The following is a 19,456-nucleotide window of genomic DNA, read 5'->3' as shown; positions in this document are numbered from 1 at the left end:
TCCCCCCTTGACTCTGCTGCAACCTTAGAGCAACCTCTCCTCATAGTGAAATACTGCATGGCAGGAAGAGGCTCATCACAGTGTGATATTTGCAGAATAGATTCATCAGGCGTAAGTTAGTGATTAGCAAATCCAGAGAGTTCTGTGTGGGTGGAAGTGATATCTGATGCTGGTGTCCTGCTTTTACTGGCATTGGAAGTACAGCTGGCTACGGGAATCAGTCAGCACTAGGCCTGTGGACTTCAACAGAGAACATCTCATTTTATTCATTTTAACCGAAAGGGACATTTCAGATGTGACTGTGTCCCTTGAGATAGTGTACTCGTCATTTCACAAGCCTGGAACCCAGTTTGTCGAATGAAAGCTGTCTGTAGAACTGAACTCCAGTACTCAGTCAGAAGCAGTGTGATGGAGTTACTGAGTACCTGCAGTATGGCACGTGCCCTGTGAAATACATGATAAACCCCAGAGGACCTTTCATCTTGAGACATCGTCAAGTGCATTAAACTTCTGTCCCAGTACCGTGGAAACCATGGTTGACTTGGGGTTGTGGAGATATTTGGTGTGGTGGGGAAAGGTATTTCCTTTGATGGAAAGTTTGGAATAGGTGAAAAGTTTTTCTTAGTCTGCCCAATCTGGTTGACTTCTGCATTGAGGTAGGGTTTGAATGTAAAATATCAGACCTCAAGAAATAATCCAGAACAGTATTTTTTCAAACTGCTACTTTAAATCCATTTAATAGATGGTGCAATCAATTTAGTGAGTTACAACCAACCTTTTTAATAAAGGAGAATAGAGAAAAACATGTCAGTGCATTCCATGTAGTAAGGGTAATACTGTTTTGAGAAACTTTTATTTCATTTATATGTGTATTTATGTTTGTCCTGAGTCATGAAGTCGTTATATTTCCTACTGTGAGTTGTAGTCACACGTTTCAAAGCCACTGATTGATACCACCTAATATACTGCACCACCAGTAAACTGCTATTCATGGGCTTAAGGAAATTGTAAGATGATACGGTTGTAATTTTTTTTAACCTTATGACTCAATGTGCTGAAATTACCTCTGAAGATCTAGGCTTGTATCATACCACCAACCACTTGTGGCCAACGACCAATCCTTCTTTGGGAAATCGAGACACTTGTCATTTTTAGGACTTATGTGAATTACATTTTTATCCTTCCGTTTGGCAAGGAAAATGTGCACAACTGTAGGCCCCAACTACATTGGCCAATGAGTGCCTTTTGCCCCCGTAGTGTGTGTACTAGCAGTAATGGGGGTGGGGGTGGAGGGGTGGAGGCAATTTAAAATTTAGATTCCAATAAACTACCTGCCTTTTAATAAAGGTTATAAGGATTTGGTTGAAAACTGCAAAATTCTCCTAGACCATCAGTGAGTCTATCACCTGTACATTAAGAACCACTAATATAGAGAGGATCTAGTGTGCTCTCAAGAAGTGAGCTGGGGCCTGATGTTGATGAGAGTTTTGCTAATTGAAAGAAAAAACTTGTGACTTGGTTTTATTAATAAAAATTTCAGGAAATTTTGCAACTGTATGTAATGAGAGTAGGATTGTAACGATAGCTATACCAGTAGGAATAGTGGCAAAGCAAGTGTTACAGCAAAAAATTTTAAATTCTGTTGAAGATATTCTCTATGAATTGTGTTCAGTGTTAGGATTTTTGGAGAAAGATGTGTATTCCCAGTTTAGTTGGCTCAGCAAGGAAGTACTTTGTTTAATTTTCTTCAGATTAAACTGTAGTTGGGCGGGGGGAATTCTATGGCTGCTTAGACTTTTCAGAATCTTATATAAGTTATTTGTTTTTGTGTTTTGTGTCCTTTTACTTGTTTTCCTCCAAAATAACATTTCCAAGTGAACAACCAAAGTACCCTTCTTTTCTATGACACCAAGAGTGTTATCAGATTCCATATTTCTGAGGTATTTATAGGCTTGGTAGTTTCTTAACTAGGACTCTGTGTGTCCCTGGCCAAAGGCTATTTAATGTGTACAGGAAGTGGTTCTTACACCAACTTAATTCAGATTACTTTACTATCCAAAGGTATCGAGCAAGAATGAAAAAACAAATCACAGTTGTAAATTGTTACATGCCATTTTCTGACTGTAGCTTAGTGTTTCCTTGGTGTGTGTTTGTGTTTGGTGAGACAAATACTGGAATCGGGTTTGTGTTCTTTCTGGATGTACATACAATGACCTTATAGACAGTCGTCTGCCTACATCCGTCTTTCTAGAATCCTGGAAGCCTGCTGATACCGAAGGCAAGAAGCAGTATGACAGGGAGTTTTTACTGGACTTTCAGTTCATGCCAGCCTGCATACAGAAACCAGAGGGCCTGCCCCCCATCAGTGACGTGGTTCTCGACAAGGTACGCTGCACACTCGGGAGAAAATACCTCTTTTCTGTGGGAACTGGTTTTTATTATCAATGCAAATATGTGAAGTAGGAGCAGTTTTTAAGAATTGTTAGACCAAATGGTATTTGAATTAAAATATATAATGTTTAAGAATTAGACTTTTCCTAAACATGGTTGGATTTTGAATTCCCTATAGATTACAGTAATATTGGGATTTGGCCCATATTTGAATGGTACAGTGTTAAATTTTATTATCTGCTTATTAGGGCTATTTCCGAGTGATATGGTGAAAATTGTAGGTCTGTTGGGCTAATATAGCTAAAGTGATACAGAGCTCTTTCCCCACTGTTCTAAAATTTCAATATGAAATTAGAAAGGCATTGACGACAGATTAGAATCCTAGGAAGGTATTTGGCAGATCAAACTTAGGTAGGAGTCAATATTATTCAAATAATGTACATCTCAAAATTTCCCTAATACATGCTTATAGTGATTAGTCTTTAATCCTGTGTAAGTAAATCGGTACCCTTTATCTTTACATCTGATCTTAATGGTGTATACAGAAAATTAGTCCAGTCAGTGTTTATTTTGTCTGTTTATTAAATTAAAAGGAGTAAAGTCAGATGCTTATCTGCCCAATATTTGTGTAAATCAATGATGAGTCAGTGCCAGTGACTAAGCTTGAAGTATTTTTGTTTTAAAGAGGAACTATTACTCCCTAATCAAATAGAGGGTGACTAGTTTATGGAATGAGATCCACCTCTTATTAAGATTTCCAGCAACTGTTTATCCAGACCTGATTTGTATTATTTTATTCTCTTATAACAACAGGTCTACTAAGTACCTAAGAGAAAAGACTTAGCTATCAAGAGATTTGATATCTAAGAGATTTGTAAGTCTTTTCTCTTAGGTACTTAAGTGAGGAGAGTTGAGTGATTGGTGGTGCTGATTTGAGGCTACATAAGTACTTCAGAGGGCAAGTGTAATATCCATTGAATTACATTATCCTCTTAGAAAATATTTCTTCCTGCCTTCCACTGTATCTATTTCTGACTTCGGCCAGTCATTACTTGATTTGTCGCTGAGCTCCTGAGCTTTGCTGAGTCTGTAGTTGTGTTCTATGCCTACATAAAGCAAGATACCGCCGATGAGCAAGGTGGACAGAGTGAAATTGTAAATGAGTCATCACATGAAGCATACCTCTGTTTGATATGTCCACGTAAAATACCATGCTTTTCTAACCGTAAGTCAGCAGCATCAGCACAAAGATGAGCAGTAGCAGGATTCTTGCAGTCAGGTGCCCTGATGTCCTGGGGCATGCCCTGGAAGAACCCTAACACTGGGCCCTAGTTGTTGGCTCTCACGACAGCTTGTCTTGTGTCGTTCTGCTGCTCCTAACTGTCCAGTTGGCACATTCACTGATTATATCTTGACCCCCTTGGGAATTTTACGCCTAATCTATCCCAGGGCTCCAGAAAGCCATTGCTGACCGAAGGGCTTGGAGACCAGCCCAGAAGAAGCCACTGAGGTACAGATTGGACTCTCACTGGTTCAGGAAGCCCATGCTTACCATTTCAGCTGATAACAGCTTTTCAGTCTAAGTTTTTTTCTTTGTGGCACTGAATGCTCTGGAACATGTGTTAACCTTGCCTTGTTTCTTCACGCAGATCAACCAGCCCAAATTGCCAATGCGCACCCTGGATCCTCGAATTTTGCCTCGAGGACCAGATTTTACACCAGCCTTTGCAGATTTTGGAAGGCAATCCCCTGGCGGAAGAGGTGTACCTGTAAGTACAAGTTCCCTACAACCCAGTTAGTTAGAAACTGTCATAGACTTCATGACATCTTATCTAACAGCAGGAGAGCGGCTTTTATTCATTGTGTCCTCTAACCAAGAAGTAGAAGACTGTTCTTTCCATACTAGTATTAAAGTAAATAAAGACTACACTTGAGTCCTTTGTACTTGAAAGAAGCTTGTCTTGCTTTTTTCCCCCCGTATTTTTTCAGTTGAAATGATCTGCAAATGGGTTAAAAATAGAGCCAACCTTGAAAAGTATTCCTATTTTGTTTTGAGATATCCTGACATACTAGAGGTCTCTGGTGACTTTCAGCTAATGGTCATCTCTGTCTTTGTTTCTGCAGATTGGCAAAGTGCAGAGCAGGCATGGATTGCCAATTCTGGAACAGAGCAAAGCCTCAGCTTGCGCTCCACTGGCGATGTCGCACCCACCCCTGAAGAGCCTGCCTCTAGGGGTGCGCTGAATTCTTTTTTCTTTAAATGATAGTCTATGGTGTTGTGTTTTGCGTTATCACTTACTATAGCTTGTTAAGTCAAAATATGAACAAATGGCACGTACGAAAGAGTGCAGTATTAGTAAACTGCCAATCGCCTCTACCCCCAGTGGCGGGCTCTTCAGCGCTGGAAGTGGCATCACCATTGGAGTTAGGCTGGGGCACTGCACAGTGCAGGCTGTGGCGGCTCTGCCTACTCCATGCCGTGTAGACGTGCAAAAAGCACGGGGGCAAGTTGCCAATGACATAAATACCTCTTTTTTCCATGCTGGAATGGCATAGAGAGCACTTAAGGTTCTGGAGGAGCTTGGGTTTGATGTACATTTGCAGATCACTCTGCCAAGCTTTTTATGTATGCCAAAATGTTTTTATACAAGGTGACAGTTTTTATTCCATCATCACCTTTTCATTTCTGGAAAGGCAACTTTTGAAACCTGCTTTGAAATAAGACTACACTATCTAAAGACAGGTATCACTTTGTAGGAATTTGAATTATTTGATTGTTTGCCTGCAGTCTGATTGAAAAGATTTAAATGCCCACAGTGTGTTGGAAGCTTTGTAAAATGTACAGAAAATCTCTTTAGTGTGAAGCATATTACTTATCGAGGATCAGTGTCTTAAAGACCTCTCTGTGTGTGTACTGTTCTTACACAGGTTTGAAATTTAACTTTCGTTTTCTCTAAATGCTAAAATAAAATTTTTCTGAAATTTGAATTACCTCACCAGAAAGTCTTTGAAAGCAGCTTTCTAGAAACTATTTTACACTTTATTTTTCAGCATCGTTTTCCTTTTTTGGTGGTTTAAATTTATATTTCTGTTAGTGCTTGTGTTTTGTTTTAGTTTAGTTTTGGTTTATATCTTTGTTTTGCCAAACATTTGAAATAATGTTGATGTCATTTTGAATAATCTCTGGTTAACAGCATCTGTCGTTATCATATTGCTCAATTTTGTACATATGTCACTTGTAGAGGGGACGAATTGCTGTCTCCTCTTCTGGTGTGTACTGTTACTTTTCATTACCAGGTTGCTGTTGTCTGATAATTAGGTATAGCAAAACGGAAAGACTGTGAATTGAGAATAAACTGTATCTCTTTTAAAATATCGAAGTTTGAAAATGAAAAAAGTAGCTATCACAATGTATGTTTGCCCACTAATCTGTGTGCCTGCATATATCAGATAAATGAGTTATTTGGTGCACTCAAAGTTATAACTGGAAATGAGCCATTATTAAGATTTTGTACTATCACCAAAAACATCAGCTTTAATTATTTAATTCGCTTTCTTTAAATAGCTGTCATGTGCCACAAGCTCATTTTTAAGTAAAGCTGTGATCTATTGCCTTCATGCAAGTAATTATTCTTCCGCTTCTCCCATAGCTAACATTCTCCACTTAATCTGTCCAGTTACTTTGGTCTATTGGTGTAGATACAAATGGGAATTTCACAGGACATATATAGCTAACATGTAAAGGAAAAATCAGTAATGCTGCTTGGAAGAAAACAGCAGGCCTACTCTTCATAATTTCTGGTTCCATAGAAATTTTTAGTCATTTTTGCCAGCTTCCAAATTGGTTTATAAATAATTACCACCAAAAGATCTTAATATCTACTACTTATGCTTCCTAGTATGGCTTAAGTAGCCATGACTCCCAGTGTAAATTTTTCTGCAACAAACTTGTTACAAAATATTTCTAATGCATAGCAATTGTTTTAACGTGTCATATGCAGTTACGTACAATTTTCAAATATAAAGGTCTTTTGATGGGCAGTAAAGTGTGTATCAGTTTGGAACCACCTAGGTAGTATCATCTCTGTAGCTTGTGAAAAGTCAGATTACTTGGCTCTTGTGGTACTTTACTAGTAATCTGTTGGCATACATCACAGAGAGTACCCCAAGAGAAATGTATTGAGCAAAGGTCTATGGACCTATACTAGTCATTTGCCATCCATATTTGTTTCAGCTAACTTTGAGATTAGCTGAGCTATTATAAAAATGCTAGGGGCAAAGAGGTTTCCTGAGCTCGTGTCATCCTTCCTGCTCTCCTTAAAGGAATATTTGGTTGTCTCTTTTTAAAAATTGTGAGGATGTATATTGGTCCTGTTTTCTTTGGTTATCCAAGTAAGCAAAGCTGTTTGAGGTTATAGTCTCTGAGATAGAAGCAATATTAAATTCTAAAACAGACGTGGGTATAATTTATTGTTTAATATATTTAAGAAAAATATGAGAGTGGGTAAAAAATTTAAACTTTTAACTCACCTGAAAAAAAAATGCAGCTCACTAATTAATCAACCCAAAATGTTGATTCTTCATTTACTTGGGAGCCTGAGCTCAATTCCTTTTCTGGCCATCAGTCAGGCTTGTCTGTCCTTCAAACAAGGAAACCAGGCTTTATTTCTTTTTATATACTCCATAACTCCTAGCACTGGATTCTAGATTTTGTGTGTTTAGTAAATAAGTTATTCATTATATATGGTACAACTTTTTGTTGTTGTTAATTTAAAAACTTTTTTTTTATTGGGGAATATTGGAGGACAGTGTGTTTCTCCAGGGCCCATCAGCTCCAAGTCGTTGTCCTTCATTCTAGTTGTGGAGGGCGCAGCTCAGCGCCAAGTCCAGGCGCCGATTTCAATCTTTAGTTGCAGGTGGTGCAGCCCACCATGTCGGCAACCTTGTTGCTGAGAGCTCCCGATCAGCGGCAGCTCGTTGTCTTCAATCTAGTTGTGGAGGGCGCAGCTCACTGACCCATGTGGGAATCGAACCAGCAACCCTGTTGTTCAGAGCTCACGCTCTAACCAACTGAGCCCATCCGGCATCCCTTATATGGTGCACTTTTGAAGGATACTATAACTTTGACAATTTGTATTAAGTTTTTCACACACACACACACAAAAGGACGCGAAATGTTTAAAGGTAATTATACCAATCTATATATCACTTTAAAGTAGTTTTGTTCTTTGGTATTGACGATGGTCCCTTACCTAGTTTTTAAGGTGCTTTTACATGCCTTATATTTTACATGCCATTATTCTCTTAGTAACTTTTGTAGGTAGGACAAGCATTTCATATACGAGAAAGCTTAAGTTCACCAGTGAAGAGACCTGCTCACAGTGACTTGACTCACAGGTAGCAGATTTGGACTCCAGAGTTCTGTCATCCTCTGGTCTGCTGCTTCTCTCCACTGCACCGCAGTCCTTCTAAACATCGGTGTTCCAGTGACTTCATTAAGTATAAACAGGAGAACATTAGAGATTAATTAATTAAGCATGTGAAGCGTTGAGATGGATAGCAAATCTGTTGAGGAGCTCAGTATACCTGGATAAATATGTGAACAGTATCTATCTTAATTATATCCAAAGATACAAATATAATTTTTAAATTTGTCTTGGGCACTTGCACATGGGTTATAATTTCAGTTTGTTTTATCCTGGACTAACAATTTATGTTATCTTTTTAAAACTGTTTTTCCTATGAAACTCTGTTATCTATTTAGTAATATTTCTCACATCTCTATGCTGCTCATTTGAAATGCACACATATTTGTCTTGAGGCAAGTGAAGAGATGTGACATAAATCATATGTACTTTGTAGATTCAAATCCCAGGGCATATTCATTGATGTTTGTAGTATTTTTTTGGAAATGGACATTTTCTGACTTGATTCAAAGAGGATTGAAATTATCTTCCCAAGTTATTCATATTGTGGTTCTTATATGATTTTGACATAATTATTTTTCATTATACCCACCAACCTTTGTCCTTAACAAATATTTATGTGCAAATGCACGGATTAAATTAAATGCTTGTGATGTAATGGTTTATTTGGTCTTTGTCCAAACATTGAAAAAGAGATTAACCTATGTGAATTAACACTTGAGTAGAACCTGAATTATAAAAACCAGACAATGCTTGGTTTGCTGCATTTTCTTAATAGAATTTTTTGACTGGGCTACCATATCAAAGTTTCAGTTATAAATAAATGTTCTTATAGTATTAGGTTGGTGCAAAAGTGTTTGCAGTTTAAAAGGTTAAAAATAATTGCAAAAACCGCAATTACTTATGCAGCAACCTAATAGCCGTGTATGGTTTAGCAGCTGTTCCCTGTGGGTATTTTTCCAGTCCAAGGAACCTCTTCAGTCCTCTTTGAGTTGTACCATGCCTGGTACCTCTGGCTGTATCTGACCTTAGTTTTTTTAATGTTTACAAAGTAGTGCTGAGTTCTTAGCTAGATGTACTCACAAGATTGGTGTGTATTGCCCCAAAATCCTAACTTTTGATTGGGAGACATGCTTGACACTGCCGTTTCTTTTAGGGCAAATTGTGAAGGATAAGGGAATAATTCTGAGAATGAGTGATGTGTAAAGGCCCTTAGATTTAACAGCTTAGGCCTCAGACCATGTCTCTCTTAGAACCTGTCTTTGTATATAAAGCATGACATTTAAGTTTCTACTTCCTTTTCTGAAGTTTTATATGAATTCAAAAGGACAGCATTGAGGCATTAAGTGAGATATGATTCTTGTCTGTATGTTTTGTGGGAAGCCTTCTTTCAAAATCTAATGGCAATATTTACTCAGCATTTAGAGAATGATGTATCAGTAAAGGTGACGGCTCTCAATATGAAGCAGATCTGGAAGGAGCAGAACTTACTATCAACCCAAATATGTAATCTTACAAAATTATTTCCCAGCATTTAATGCAGCAACTATTGTAATACACAGAATGCAGTATTTAACCTACCTCATTATCTTGCAGTAACAATTCTTAATTTGATGACCAGTGTGACATATATTGGTTTTAACAGAATGAATATAGTGGGACTCTAGCAAGAACAACAAACTCACAAGGAGAGGAAGACCATTTTTTTCAGGGAGCAATTTAGTTGCATCTCATTTATGATATAAGAAAGACTTAGTGTCTCTGGCTCAGCAAATTTAGAGGAATCTGTTAAGATCTGCAATAAAACTGGGTATCTGTGCCACAGAGAATTTTCGTGATAAGGTTGTATTTGCATTTCACCCTGTTTAAGTTTCAAAACCCAGTTTTTGAAGCAGATTTGTAACTGTGATTATTACTGCCTGTGATTATTCAGGTGACAAGTCCAAAGTCACACAACTAGTAAACAGTAGTTTTAGTTAAGGATAGTCCTTTTTTTTTTAGGGACTACAGCTGTATCGAATACAATTTTCCATCACTTTATTTCATTTAGGACTTCGGGATATAAAATTTCAGTGGTGGAAAACATTACATTGCTGGTGTTCTAAGCTCCCCCTAGACCTTCCCCTGCCCCGCCCCAAAGAACGCAAAGATGGGGTGCTTAATACCCATCTTTGCGTCTTAGACGTGTTTGGTGTGACCATCAGGCTTGACTTGAGTAGCACAGCGGAGACTGTAGCCTGGAAGTACTCTGCGTAGATATAATAAAGAATATTCTTGTCCTAGTTGTTGAACATTGGAACACGGAGATCTCATCCTGGCCAGAGAAGAGAGCCCAGGAAGATCATCACAGTCCCTGTGAAAGAAGACGTGCACCTGAAAAAGGCAGAGAACGCCTGGAAGCCCAGCCAAAAACGAGACAGCCAAGCGGAGGATCCCGAAGACATCAAAACCCAGGTGAGAACAGAAGCACATTCTAACATTGTTTTGGAATTATGGTCATACTGTTGCCATTTTTTTTAATTTGTCATTTTGCCCTGTCAGTATATACTACCTAGAGTTCTTAGTTTAAGACTTAGGGTAATTTTTTCCTATTATAAGCATTGTTCTGTAATAAAAGCCATTTTGGATACCAAACAACGTATATTCTCTTGAAATTGCTTTCTGTGTGTTTTTCAAAACAGATGCTGTGTCTCGAGGGTTCATACATCTTAGACCTCTATCGTTCAAGCTTAGATCCATATTTGCTTTTATTAAAAATGTGTTTCTAGATTCTCGGTGTTTACTTTGTACTAATCTAGTTAGTACATTGCTTTATGTCTCCTTGTCAGACCTTCATTTCCAATAAGTTAGAATTTAGAAACTTGTTTTAGAAAATCTTGTTTTAGACTCTTTTAGAATAAAATTTTTATTTGTCCTACCTTCAGAGCTCCTTAGGGTAAGTTGAGTGAATTCCTTCAATCCACACAAAATTACTTTTTGTGTCAAATAATGTAAAGCCTTTTTCATCTTTTGCTGTACACACAGTGCCAGTTCCTTTCCCTGGTTACCTCTGCTATCTGATTGTGTTTGGTTCTGGGCACCATAACTAGAGTCTCTCCTTGAGAACTTCGCACCCATACCAGAGCCAAGCATCACAAATCACATACTGACTTCACTGTCTGAATCCTTATATGTCTTTCCTCTCAGCACCAACAATTTAGTGTAGCAGTCAAAAAAGCTCCAGCTCTTGAAACGGAGGCAAGTTCTGTTAGACAATTTCTTACTCTCAACTGTAAAATGAAGACACTACCGTGTTTCCCTGAACATAAGCCCTAATGCGTCTTTTGGAGCAAACCTTAATATGAGAACCGGTGTTATTTTCGGGGAAACACGGCAGTGTTGCCTACTTCATAGGCCCATTGTGAAGATTAAATGAAGTAATATAAAGCCCTGGGCATATTCCTGGAGCCCAGGCAGGTCCTCATATGATGATATTTCAGAGATCAGGGATGTGCCTTATAAATCTTAATTTTGATTCAATACTAACACAGAACCTCATACACAGAGTCAATAAATACTAACTGAATGAACTAACCGATAAAGTTGTTCAAACAAAGTCAAGACCAAGATGAACTGATCCATCACAAAGCCATGCTGTCAAACCTATTTGGCTGCTTGCCTTTGTTCATCTCTCTGGTGATTGTCCCAGAAATTTGTCCTAAAGTACATCCTTTTCCAGATTCACTGAAATCAAGTACCTAGTCTTCCCTCCATTTCTTCTCAATATATATCAGTGTTTCGAAAAAAATACCTTCTACATCCCTCCCTCCAATACTCCTGTGAAATGCTTAATGGTAAGGGGGCCTAGGGATAAATGACTTGCAAAAGATAGTTAAAATACCTGCTGAATCATTATCATTGAAGATGTCTTGTTTTAATATTTAAGGCACTTGTGTTAGTGCCTTATTTCATTAGATTCTCACAATACCTATGAAATAGGGAATAGGTAATATATTGTCTCTTTTTTCCAAACGAGGAAAAATGAAGCTTCAGGAAATTGTTACCCACAGTGTTGTAGTAACTGAATAATCCATTTGTTGTGATTTGTAATCTCTGCACACTGTTAACAGAGTTCTCCCCATTAATTGATTTTTATTTCAGAAACATTAGTGTCAGCTAGTGGTCATTGGCGTCAATTCAACACCAACAAGAATCCCCAGTTTGGAAAACTTGATTCAGTGCAAACAGCTCAATTGTGATAATAGCATGGCTGTGAGAACAGCACAGCTGTGGAACAGCTCAGTAGTGATACAGCTCAATTATGACACAGCATGGAGAGCAGCCCTGGGACCAAGCCCCTCTCCGGCTAGACGGCTCAGCTGTGCCTCCTCTTGTCCACTTTAGTCTGACAAGATGTCGTTGGTGTTTCATTTTCGGAGTTTCAGCTCCAGCCTGGGAAACACAGTCTGGAGCCAGACAGGAGCTGACTTATATAGACTCAAGTCTCTGCCTCTGGCCCCTGATTGGTCCATCCTCATGCAAATGAGGAAAAGTCACTGTCCTGATTGGTTAGTGAAGATGCTGATGGCAATATAGCTGCACATCTCCAATTGGATGAGGAAAGCCTCATTCCTATTGCTTGAAATACTATCCTAGGAATTCCTTTATAAGGGCTGGCTTAGATGGCAGGAACACAGTGCAGGCAAACAATTCAGTGCAGGAGGCAGGCAAATTAGTGCAGGCTTCTCCTTGAAGTGCAGATGGTGTTAAAGGTCCCTGTTTAGAAGACACTGTAGGCTCTGCTTTTAAGTTTGAGGCCAGTTAACCACCGGGAGTCCTTCTTTTTCAGGGTCCACGTTAGAATAATTATATTGACTTAAGGTATCATTAATTAGCTAAGCTTTCTTTAGTGAATATATAAAGCAAATTCAAGGGAGAATTAATAGACTTTTTAGGGCCAATACAACCTTCTTTTTCTTGATACTTTATCTTCTAAATAAGGAGCATCTTTGTTTCATTCCTTCTGTTATTTAGAGTTTTTAGTCTTCTCTGCATAGTACACCCCACATTGACCTATTGCTCCTGCTAATTGTTATTCTGTTTCTTGCATTTTTGTCAAAACAGTTGTATTGTTGCCTCCATTTTGCACTTCCAGGAAACTTTCACTATGACATTCGTTCCTACCACTGTATTATAACAAGTTTACGAAAGATCACCAGTGGCCTTATTCTTCCTGTATCATACGATTTCATCTTCTCCTTAAGGCAGTTCTAGGAAACCATTGCCTCATGAGGTGTCTAGACTCCTACCACATATTCTACTGTGGCGGTTCCATTACTGGGGTCCCCTGCTTTATCACTCTTCACTTTATACAATGTTCCTTCTGCTGCTGCCACACTCTTCTACCTGAAGGACTGATTTTTATCTCTCCACCTGTGCTTTTAACCTATCATTTAAGACTTCATTTTCACTCACAACTAGTGCACAGTAGCCCTCTGATCTTTCCTTGTTCTCAATTCCTAATAAAAAATCCTCAACAATTCCTTCTAAAATGTTTTCTCCCCTTTCTTTTCACTTAGTCAGCGTTTTTTGTTCGTAATCTGGCCCAATTCTCATTTTCTTCTAAAGACATTCCTTGAGTACCCCATTGCCTCTGACCTCTCTTGTACCTAACCTACCTAATCCACCTCTGGCTTCTAATCCACCTCGTGCTTGCTCTGTCACTGTACTTGTAACTATCTTGTCTCTACAGCTAAATTTCAGTGGTCTGGAAGGAAATAACTGTGCCTTGTTCTTCATTTTTACCTAATACAGAATTTGTTGTATTCAGAATTTGTTGTATTCAGTTATAGTGAATAAATGATTGTCAATTAATTTGTTGTTTGATGCTGGAGATTTTTTTTAAATGAGGTGTAATGGACATATTAGTTTCAGGTGTGCAACGTATATTCAATGTCTATATATATTGCAAAGTGATCACAGTTTGTCTAGTTAACATTCATCATCATACACACGGTCTGACAATTAAGTTCACAAACTTGCCACCGTGCTCTTACATTGACAGCACTGTACCAACAGCTCGGTAAGGTTTCATAACCTTGGTATATCAGTGCCTCACAGCTGTGTTCGTGTCGACGTGTGGCGGTGTCTTGCTGAGTGGCGTTCATTGTTGAGTGTTTTTGTGTGTTGTCGCGAGAATGTCTGAGCTTGAATTAGAGCAACAAACAAACATTAAATTTCTTGTTAAACTTGGCAAGAGTGGAAGTGAAATCAGGGACATATTAATCCAAGTTTGTGGAGATAATGCCGTGAAGAAAACGGCAGTGTACAAATGGATTCAACGTTTTTCTGAGTGGAGACAATGCATCACTGATGAAGAGAGTTCAGGGTGGCAAGTAACGAGCAGAACTGCAATAAACATTGCAAAAGTTCATCAAATTGTGTGTCAGAATTGTTGGCTGACTATGAGAAGCATAGCATAGCACCCCAAGTAAACATAGACAGAGAAACGGTTAGGGAAATCGTAACTGAAAATCTTGGCATGAGAAAGGTGTGTGCAAAAATGGCCCAAAGGAGCTCACCAATGAACAAACGCAAAGGACAGTCAAAGTTTGCCAAGACCCTTTGGAGAGGCAAGATGATGTTTTAGGCCATGTTCTCACTGGTGATGAAACATGGGTGTACCAATACAACCCTGAAACAAAGCGTCAAAGTGCACATTGGAAGTCAGCCAATTCTCCACAACCAAAAAGTTCTGTCAATCCAAATCAAGAGTCAAAACAATGTTGCTAACTTTTTTTGATATCAGAGGGATTATTCGTTATGAATTTGTACCGACCGAACAAGCAGTTAACCAAGTTTTCTATTTGGAAGTGCTAAAAAGGCTGCGTGAAAAAATTAGACAAAAACGACCTGAACTTGTCACCAACAATTCATGGCTCTTGCATCACAACAATGTACCAGCTCACACGGCACTGTCTGTGAGGGAGCTTTTAGCCAGTAAACAAATAACGGTATCGGAACACTCTCCCTACTCACCTGATCTGGCCCCCAGTGATTTCTTTCTTTACCCGAAGATAGAGGAAATATTGAAAGGAAGACATTTTGATGACATTTGGGACATCAAGCGTAATGCAATGACCGCTCTGATGGCCAAAAGAGTTCCAAAATTGCTTTGAAGGGTGGACTAGGCACTGGCATTGCTGCATAGCTTCCCAAGGGGAGTACTTCAAAGGTGACCATAGTGATATTCAGCAATGAGGTATGTGGCAGTTTTTCTAGGATGAGTTCGTGAACTTAATTGTTAGACCTCATATGTAGATCACTTTGGAGAAAACTGGCAATAATGAATCTTCTAATACATGAACATGATATAGATCTCCAGTTATTTAGATCCTCCTTCATTTCTTTAATCAGTGATTTATAATTTTCATCATCTAACTCCTATGGATATTTCGTTAGTTTCTTAACTATTTTGTGGTTTTTGATGCTATTGTAAGTGGTGCTTTTTAAAATGTAATTTCTAGTTCATTGCTAATATATAGAAATAAAATTGATATTTGTGTATTGACTTGTATTCTACAACCTTCCTAGACTCGGTTATTAGTTCTAGTATCTCTTTTTATAGATTCCTTATGATTGTCTAATAGACAATCATGTCATCTGTGAATAGAAAGCTTTATTTCTTATGGCCTGTAGTTCTTTGCTTTATTACCCTCACTAGGACTTCTGTATGATTTTTGAATAGGAATGATGAGAACAGACATTTATGCCTTGTTCCCAGTCTTGATAGAAAATTATTCACTCCTTCATCATTAAGGAGGGTTATAGATGCCCTTTTTCTAGTTGAGAAAATTCTCTTTTATTTCTAATTTGATTACCATTTCTAAAACATTATTTTAAAAGACTTCTGCCTGATATTCTACACTATAATTTTTATTATGCCATAATTTAGACAAATTTGTATTTTAGAACATTTATTTACTAAATATATAAAGGGTTATCGACAAGTTATTGTGGCTAAAATCTTTTTTACCTACTCTTAAATATGAATAAATTTCTAAAAAGTATAATTGATGGCTCAAAGGGTACATCACGGTTTTAAAGCTTTTAATACACATTGCCAAATTGCCCTTAGGGATTTACCAGATGATACTCCCACCCATGAAGTGTGAATATACCTAGTTCCTAGAATTCTCATCCGTAGTGAAAAAAATGTGGTATTAATGTTTTGAAAAATACATGAATTTAATTATTTCTGTGACTAGTTCACAATCCTTGTTAATAATTTGGGAAGTTGGACTTATAAATTATAAACAGAGTATTAATTCTTAACAGAAAGCATCATATTGTTATGGTTACTATAATGCTGTTTTCTTTTTTGTGGCCCTTCTAGGAACTTTTTAGAAAAGTTCGAAGTATCTTAAATAAATTGACACCACAGATGTTCAACCAACTGATGAAGCAAGTGTCAGGACTTACTGTTGACACAGAGGAGAGGCTGAAAGGCGTCATTGACCTGGTCTTTGAGAAGGCTATTGATGAACCCAGTTTCTCTGTGGCTTACGCAAACATGTGTCGATGTCTAGTAACGGTAAGAAGAGAGGAAGGAGTAAAACCAGAAATCTCCAAGAGGTATATTCTCCCCTCACTACACATCCTTCCCAGAAGTGTTATTGGGGCAACGTAAAGGGGAGAATATATTTTTAGCATTTACTAATATCCTGGTTGTATAAAAAGAATCTTTCTTTACTAAACTGTATACTTACCTCTAGAGGGGTTATAAAGACCAGACTGAAATAGGCATCACATGGTTTCATCCAATATGAGGAAGACTGAGTAAGATTGAAATTTGTAATGTGAAATTATTGTCTTGAGCAACCAATTTTTTCCTGGAGTGTCGTCTTTTAGAAAGAAGCAAATGCTTTCATTCCATTTAATTAAATTCAAAATTAAAAATTATGTTCGTTCTAATTCTAACCTCAGTGAAAATGATAGAATAGTTTGGTCGTAAAGGGTTCAAAACTTATCATTTTATCTCTTAGAAACTATTAGATTTATTTCTCTTTACATTGTCCACAGCCATTTAATCTCCACAGCCTGTCAAATCTAGGGCAAGACAGAATGGGAGACCAAAGAGCTTCTGGTTAGTGTTCATTGTGCTCTGTCCTGCAGTCCTAGAACTGCCCTGTGCCATCTGTGTTTTCTCTGCCTGTTACTCTTACCAAGGTACTTGTGTCAGATGTTTGTCTTTTAACATTTGAGTTTTTCTTAATTATCATAACTCATTATCATCATGCCTCGCTATGAAGGTGCAAAATTATATCATTCTACCAATATTTTTGAGTGACTGTCAAAGGTAGGTAAGTCTGTTGGGATTTGGAAAAGGTACATCATCTGTCTCTAAGGAACCCATAATCCATTTGGGAAAAAAAAGCGTTAAGGAGGAACAAATCACTTATAAGGTATTCTGTGATACTGCACTGTGTTAATGCGTGAATGGATGGTTTGGACTGAAAAATCAAGTTGGAAGAAAAAGAAATCACTATGTTGCTGGGAGAGTGACAAACTTTTGTAAAGCAAGTAGAGTCTGAGTTGGGCCTGAGAAGATGGGGACTACAAGTGTAGAGAAGGAACAACTTATTCCACGCAGCGTCAAGTCTGAGGCAGAAAGCTTGGCATAATGGTTATAAACACTGGTTTTGGAGTCTCACAGTTCTGGGTTGAAAAATATAACTTTCAAATTTAAATACAAATTCCTACTGCCACTTGCCAACTTGATAACCGTAGAATAATTACATAACCTCTGTAAGCCTCAGTTTTTAATCTATAAAATAAGATTAATTCATATAATTTAACGTTATTATAATGCAGAAAATTAAAATAAATGAGATTGTGTATGTAAAGGTCGTAGCTCAGTACTTGGCCTGTAGTAAGCCCTATATGATTCAAAATTATATTTGTGATGGAAAAGACTGTGATGGTCTGAAATGCTGGCTATGGAATGAGGATGATTGTAGTAACAGAAGTCATCTATTCAGCATCTGCCAAGTTGCACATGGATAAATGCTTTACATGTATCACTTTAATGATTATTATAACCCTGAAAGGTCAGTATTATTAGCCCCACTTTATTCAGTCAGAACCTGGGATTTAAGAAAGGATCAATAAGTTGCTCAAGGTCACATAACTAGTAAGTAGTAGTGCTAGAATCCAAATGTAGTTTTCTTTAACTCAGTCACTTGCCGTATTGCCTTATAACATACCATAGTTATCTGAAAGCAGACTGCTTCTCCATCTCATGCCCCTCATTTTCATTGTGACAGCCATAACATCCTGTAGTCACTACACAGGACTAGATCCCAGATTTTTTGGCTCATATGTTACTGCTCTTTACTAATTTTGGATTTGCTCCTATAGGCAGTAAAGGATTATTAATGTTTTTTTAATACTAGAAGAGTGTCCTTGATGAAAATGACCTTTGAAAATGTCTAGCAGTCATACATGTTTGATTGGAACAGGAAGGATTTATATAGATAAGCCAAGCACTTATAAGACTTTTGTTGTGATCTACAATCTTTTTTAAATAAGATTTGTAAAACTTAATTGGATTATCGTAAGTTACAAAATAATGACCTATTGGAATAAGTCAAACAATTATAGAGGTATACACAGAAAAAGCTGATACTCTTCACGTGGGCCCCCAGCCAGTTAAGACTCCTTTCCCTCCAAGGCAATCAATGTGAATTGATCCTTCCACAGTTTTCTTTTTATATTCATAAAATCATGTGAGCACCATACGTATTTATAAAGACAATTTTTTTTGTTTTGGCATCCCCCTAGGTTATTACAGGGTAGATTTTACTCATACTTTTTTAGTAGTTGCATAATATGTATAATATTTCATAATATGTGTATACCGTAATTTTCCCAATGATGTCCTCCCTTTTTACCTCCCTGATGTTGTTTCTAATCTTAAATACTTGTTTTTTTCATGGACTTGTTAGGCTAAGGGCACAAAAGTTGTGACCAGGGCCCACCAAAATGAGTGGTGGAAGAGGCTCTGGTAAATCCACCTGTACTTTAGATTGGGATTCCCTAAAGGCCTGCATGCTTGGAACAAGGCTGAACCATGAATTGATCTCTTCTCATAGGGACTAGCTCAACATGCAGTCATCTCAGTCATTGAATTTGTATTATAACTGACCCTTGAACAATGCAAGGGTTGGGGCCTTGAGCTACTGTACAGTCAAAAATCCACATATAATTTTTGACTTCCAAAAAACTACCAATAGCCTACTGTTGACCAGAAGCCTTACCGATAACATAAACAATCGATGAACACATATCTTGTACGTTTTATGTATTATATACCATATTCTCACAATAAAGTAAACGAGAAAAGATAATCATAAGGAACGAAAAAATACATTTATAGTACCATATTGTATTTATCAGTATCGTGAGTTTACATCGTTTGTTTACGAAATGAATCATCTGTCTGTCAATACCTACATCAATATTGTCATATATATTACTAACAATAGACATCAAAAAGGAAAAATTCATATTTATTTACAGGTATAAGTATTCATGCATTAATAATGGCAAACTGGTCTACAAGTTGTTTCAAATTGTCATAAATATCAAAAAACTTTCCA

At 37.6% G+C, this 19,456-nt stretch overlaps 1 protein-coding gene across 25 annotated transcripts in view; it reads left to right on the top strand.

The window, feature by feature from the left end:
• The window catches only part of EIF4G3 (eukaryotic translation initiation factor 4 gamma 3), a 283,104-nt gene that overhangs the window by 214,900 nt on the left and 48,748 nt on the right, over window positions 1-19,456 (top strand). For 19 of the 25 annotated variants that reach the window (XM_033113798.1, XM_033113792.1, XM_033113791.1 and 16 more), the window contains 5 exons: window positions 2,252-2,385; window positions 4,041-4,160; window positions 4,516-4,626; window positions 10,101-10,271; window positions 16,192-16,389. In XM_033113798.1, the coding sequence (XP_032969689.1) occupies window positions 2,252-2,385; window positions 4,041-4,160; window positions 4,516-4,626; window positions 10,101-10,271; window positions 16,192-16,389 (734 nt within the window). Of the gene's footprint in view, window positions 1-2,251; window positions 2,386-4,040; window positions 4,161-4,515; window positions 4,627-10,100; window positions 10,272-16,191; window positions 16,431-19,456 lie in introns of all 25 variants that reach the window. The other 6 variants (XM_033113794.1, XM_033113788.1, XM_033113787.1 and 3 more) reach the window with 2 other exon arrangements.

The sequence above is a fragment of the Rhinolophus ferrumequinum genome, chromosome 9, assembly GCF_004115265.2.
Source record: "Rhinolophus ferrumequinum isolate MPI-CBG mRhiFer1 chromosome 9, mRhiFer1_v1.p, whole genome shotgun sequence".
Classification (NCBI taxonomy): Eukaryota; Metazoa; Chordata; class Mammalia; order Chiroptera; family Rhinolophidae; genus Rhinolophus; species Rhinolophus ferrumequinum.
Note: the sequence above shows the minus strand (reverse complement) of the source record. Positions and strands in the feature narration are given on the sequence as shown.